Below are 5329 nucleotides of genomic sequence, written 5' to 3' on the forward strand. Positions count from 1 at the left end.
GACACTCGAGAGAGTTCAGAAAAGAGCGACACGATTGATAAAAGGTATGGAAAACCTTTCGTATGCTGAAAGACTAGAGAAACTGGGGCTTTTTTCACTGGAAAAGCGGAGACTTAGAGGGGACATGATAGAGACTTACAAGATCATGAAGGGCATAGAGAAAGTGGAGAGGGACAGATTCTTCAAACTTTCGAAAACTACAAGAACGAGAGGGCAATCGGAAAAATTAAGAGGGGACAGATTCAGAACCAATGCTAGGAAGTTCTTCTTCACCCAAAGGGTGGTGGACACCTGGAATGAGCTTCCAGAAGGTGTGATACGACAGAGCATGATATCGGGGTTCAAGAAAGGGTTAGATAATTTCCTGAAGGAAAAAGGGATAGAAGGGTATAGATAGAAGAATATTATACAAGTCCTGGACCTGATGGGCCGCCGCGTGAGCAGACTGCTGGGCATGATAGACCTATGGTCTGACCCAGCAGAAGCAATGCTTATGTTCTTAATATCCCCTTTTCTGCACACTAAGGCTCCTTTTACGAAGGTGCACTAGCGTTTTTAGTGCACTCACAAGATTAGCGCGTGCTAGCTGAAAAACTACTGCCTGCTTAAAAGGAGGCAGTAGCGGCTAGCGTGTGTGGCATTTTAGCGCCCGCTGAGCACGCACTAAAACCGCTAGCGCACCTTTGCAAAAGGAGCCCTAATTGTATGTGGTTTACTTTCTTATGGTTTTTGTAGGGGGTGTGTAATGGGCAGAGAATGGGTGTGGAAGCATTAATCAGCTAGCGTTAAGTCTGGGCTTAGTGTACCCAGGAAAGTCCTGTGTTAAGATGCCCTATGCCCAGATTCTAATGCTCTTTTGTGTAAGGGCCCCTATGTTTCTACCTAAAGCAATAGAGGGTTAAGTGACTTCCCTGGTTGTCAACTCTGCAGTTGACATAATTTATAAGGATAGATGTGTATATAATAATAATGGGGGGGAGGGAGGAATTATCAACAAGGGATACCATTAAAATAGGCTATTTTTACCACAAGTTCTATTTTAGCAAAGGGTCACTCTGTATCCATTTATTTACTGATAGGAAATACAGACCATAGTGGTTTATTTACAGAGCAATATAGAAAAATAACATGTAGCAGTAGATTCCTATAATTCCCGATAATACTTATGGCTAATGAATGTAAGCATGGTGCCCATACTTCAGTCTGTGGTACAAACCAATTAACTAACCCAGCTGCAAATGTGATCACAAAACATACAACCTATGGAAGCCAGTAGAGGAGTCTTCATGATGGTGGCTGGAGGCAGGTAGTCTAGGTCTGATGGCCAGAGATAGAATGGGCTGACTAAGTCTCTGCCTGGTCTTTTATATGATTTTGTTATCAGCCATCTCTTTCAAGTCATGAAAGCACTGTCAATCACATAGAAGCTTGCCATGTCAGCCTCAGATATCCTGAAATAGGGTGGAATTCCCCTTCCTCGTGGTTGTCTTGAGTCATCTAGGCTGCATGTTAACCGAGTCAAAGCGTATAACTGTGCCAGGATCAGGATCTCAGTCTTTACTCTTAACTGATGAAGTGCAGTGAATGTCTTTTGACATAGAGAATCCATTTTGATGGCTTCAGGCCAGATCCTCACCTCAAGACAAAGAAGAACTCCGAACCTTTTTGCCTTTCCTCCACTCAAGGGCACTCAGCGCAAAAAGATGTTTGATAACCTTCTGGCGACGCAAGCAGCAAAACTTAACCACTCCATCTTCAACCTGTTGATGGCAACGGGTGACTTCAAAACTTTTCGAAAAGAAATCAAAACCCTACTTTTCAAAAAAATGTATCCAGATATCTTAACCCAACCCTTCCCCCTCCTCCTAGATAAATTCTCCCCCAAAACCTCCACCTAAATAATCTCTTCCTCCCCAAAATACCAACCAAGTATTCAGATCTCTGAAATGTTACGTAATCTTATTTGTACTCTAACTGTAATCTATTTGTTATATCACACAGTAACGTACAGTCAATTTAATATCCAATTTGCGAGTTCTTCCAGAATTAATCCAGGTACCTCTCCTCCCTTGTAACCAAAAAAAAACAAACAAAAAACCCCAAAACTGTTGTAACTTCACTGGAAATGTCCAGTTAGCTCTTTTGTAATCCGCCTTGAACTGCAAGGTATAGGCGGAATAGAAGTCCCTAATGTAATGTAATATTGAATTCTGACAAGAGATTTGCATATAATGGAGGTGACAGCAATGCAAATTTGCCCCATGCATATTCGTTAGGGCTCTCCTGAAAACCTGATTGGTTGTTGGCCCTCCAGGACAGGGTTGGTAACCACTGTTTCAAACTAATCACTAGGTTGCTCTCTATTGAAAAGGATGCTGATGCTGATAGCAGTGGGGGAATGTGACGGTGATACTGATGACAGTGGTGAAGGTAGGGTTGATGAATACGTTGAAAGTCCCAGTCATTGGCGTCCTGTTTTCCTGCCCAGAACTTTTATCAGAGCTCCTTTGACATCCTTGTTTCTCATTGTATATATCATAGGATATAACAGTGGAGTCACATTAGTATAAACCACAGCTACTAATTTATCATGGTTTAAGGAATAGCTGGACTTGGGGCGCAGATAGATGAATATCGCACATCCATAGTGAAGAAGGCAGACAGCAAGGTGGGAAGCACAGGTGGAGAAAGCCTTGCGCCTTCCAGCCTCAGAACGAATCCTCAGAATGGCAGCGACAATGTAAACATAAGATATAAGGATCAAAATGACGGGGACCATGAGTATCAGGGAGGAGACAACCAACAAAGTTATCTCAGCAACAGCATCGGGGCAGGTCAAGCTTAACACTGGAGGGATGTCACAGAAGAAGTGGTTTATTTCCCTGCTACCACAGATTGGCAACCTGAAGACACAGGTAGTAAGCACAAAGGATAGAAGAACACCACCTATGCAGGAACCGGCCACCAGACCGACACAGACCTTGCGATTCATGACAATCAGGTATCGCAGTGGATTGCAAATGGCCACATAGCGGTCGTAAGCCATAACGGTGAGGAAGAAGCACTCGGCACCCCCCAAAGTCACAAAGAAATACATTTGTGTCACACAGCCCACAAAGGAGATTGAATTCTGGGGAACTATGAAGCCCATCAACATTTTTGGAACAATGGCCAAGTTGTAGAAGATTTCCACGGAGGAGAGACTGCAGAGGAAAAAGTACATGGGAGTATGTAGTCTGGCATCTGTTAAGATGAGGGTGAAGATGAGTAGATTTCCAGCCAGGGTGACCAGGTGCAGAGTGAGGAACATGATGAAGAGTGGGAGGCGCAGGTCTGGGAGGCTAGAGAAGCCAAGAATTATGAAGTCAGTGCTAGCAGTCTGGTTGCCACGGTCCATGGATGTCTTATGTGCTCTTTGAAAGGTTAGGAAAAAAATGGATAATAGTAAACATATCACAAAGGAGAAGGTGAAGAATATCAGCAGTTAATATTTCTAAGAATACTGATTTGAGAATGTCATGTAAGTTTATGCCCCTCCCTCAGGTCACATACTTATAGAATCACACAGACTCAAGTTTTGAAGCTGGCGGTCAGTGGATTTTTAAATGCCAGCCTTGAATATGACTAGGCAACAGTGCTGAATAGTGTTTACTGTTCAGCACTGGTTATTAACTATAGCAGCAATACTCGGCTGCTATATGGATAGCCTATACATTTTACTCGAGGACTGCTATTGAGTTAAAGGCAAGAGGAAGGGGGGGAAGACTGATAGAGAATGTGGTTGGGTGAACGTAATAGAGGTTATGTGATGGGTTATTTTTTATTTTTATTGAAATATTTTCATAATGTTACATTGACATAATTAAGATATGGATCCAAAAGTAATTAATATACAATCATAATAAATAAACCAATTAAGGTAGATATCCATCTAGCTCACAATATTTGGAAGAAGACAACTCAATAGTTTAAACAACAATCAAAAAATAGGTAGGAAGGAGGGGAAACCTTTCCCCCCTTCACAACCTATTTAAATACAAATGGCGCTACTTAAGTATTAACCCCCATTGAAAATAGAAAATAAAACAGGTCAGGTTTCTTTCCCTTTAAGAAATAATTCTAATTGAAGTGGATCCCAAAAAACATAATCTTTATCTTGGATATTGTGACCAGCCAGGTATGCTCCCTGTTCAGGTCCCAGTTAGGACAGAGAGAAAAGAAGTAAAAAAAGAAAACCCGGGGAGGAATTGTGAAGGGACAGGTTGTTTCTGAAGTAGATAATTACATTGACCACCGGGGGAGCCCAAGAGGCCCTTGGAACACTGCCAGGGCTGACACAGCAGGGCGTTGCCCCAAGGTATATAAACCTGTTTCAGAGAACAGGAAGGGAAGCCAGCTAGGGAGAGGTTTTAAGCCCTTTCTCCCTAGAGAGTCCCTGGAGCCCAGCAGGTGCAACAAACCTATGCCTATGGAGGTGATAGAGTCTGGTCAGGCTGAAGAATTAAACTTTCTGGAAAGTCAGGACATGGATGTGGAAGAATGCCTAACAGAGTGTGCTCCTGAGTTTGTTGAGCCCATGCAGGTGAACTTCACTTCCACTCTCAAGCAGTGAATGAGGTTGGTGTTTCTGGACTGTTTGAAGAAACAATTTTTTCTTTTGAATGCAAGCTAAAGGGGGGATTGTATTTGGGAGAGGTTTTGCTAACACCCTGGGAGGGAATTTTTGAAAGCCGGTCTAGTGGCTTTGAATTTGCAAAACCTATCACTCTCCTGACCTGGCAGTGACTAGAACTGGCCAGAGGCTTGTGTGAACTTTGGAGATACTTGTGCTGAACCTGTGCACTGAACTATATTTTGGTTTGTGTTTTGAAAGCTGTCTGCTTTGGGAAGTAGACAACCCTAAGGCTGGGGTAATTAAACCCTCCGCCACAACTAGAATAGAAACATTGCTGAAAGCAGATTAATGCCTTGATTGGGACTGTTATTTGCTGGTTTTGTTTGTCTACTTTTTGTGTTGCTGTAAGAAGAACATTCTGACAAGCTTGTCCGCTGTTTTGGAAAGCATACTTACCTTGGGACAAATGAGAAATAAAATCTGAGATTATTTTGACTTTGAAGAATAATCGTGTTGACCTTGGTTATTTGGTTTTTTTTTTTTCTCTTGTGCTTTTTGGTTCCTGTTTGGAATCCAGTCCTGCAGGGTGGCTCCAGGCCGGGCCACACGTCAGGGTGCTATTTTGTGGCCAGCCACTGAGGGTGCTATTGAGCACTGTATGGAGCTTCAGTGGGCCACATAGTTTGGTATCAGGAGTGGGATATTGCACCTCCT

At 42.8% G+C, this 5329-nt stretch overlaps 1 protein-coding gene across 1 annotated transcript; it reads right to left on the reverse strand.

Annotated features, from left to right (window-relative positions):
* Nucleotides 1-2461: 2461 nt before the first annotated feature.
* Nucleotides 2462-3397, reverse strand: LOC117368263 (olfactory receptor 10J1-like). Its single transcript, XM_033961736.1, has one exon. The coding sequence runs from the start codon at nt 3395-3397 to the stop codon at nt 2462-2464; it is 936 nt and encodes a 311-aa protein (XP_033817627.1).
* Between the last annotated feature and the right edge of the window lie 1932 nt (nt 3398-5329).

Source organism: Geotrypetes seraphini, chromosome 1, assembly GCF_902459505.1.
Source record: "Geotrypetes seraphini chromosome 1, aGeoSer1.1, whole genome shotgun sequence".
Lineage (NCBI taxonomy): Eukaryota > Metazoa > Chordata > Amphibia > Gymnophiona > Dermophiidae > Geotrypetes > Geotrypetes seraphini.

Coding starts and splice junctions, on each gene's coding strand:
- LOC117368263 (XM_033961736.1), bottom strand. CDS start 3,397: ATGGACCGTGGCAACCAGACTGCTAGCACTGACTTCATAATTCTTGGC.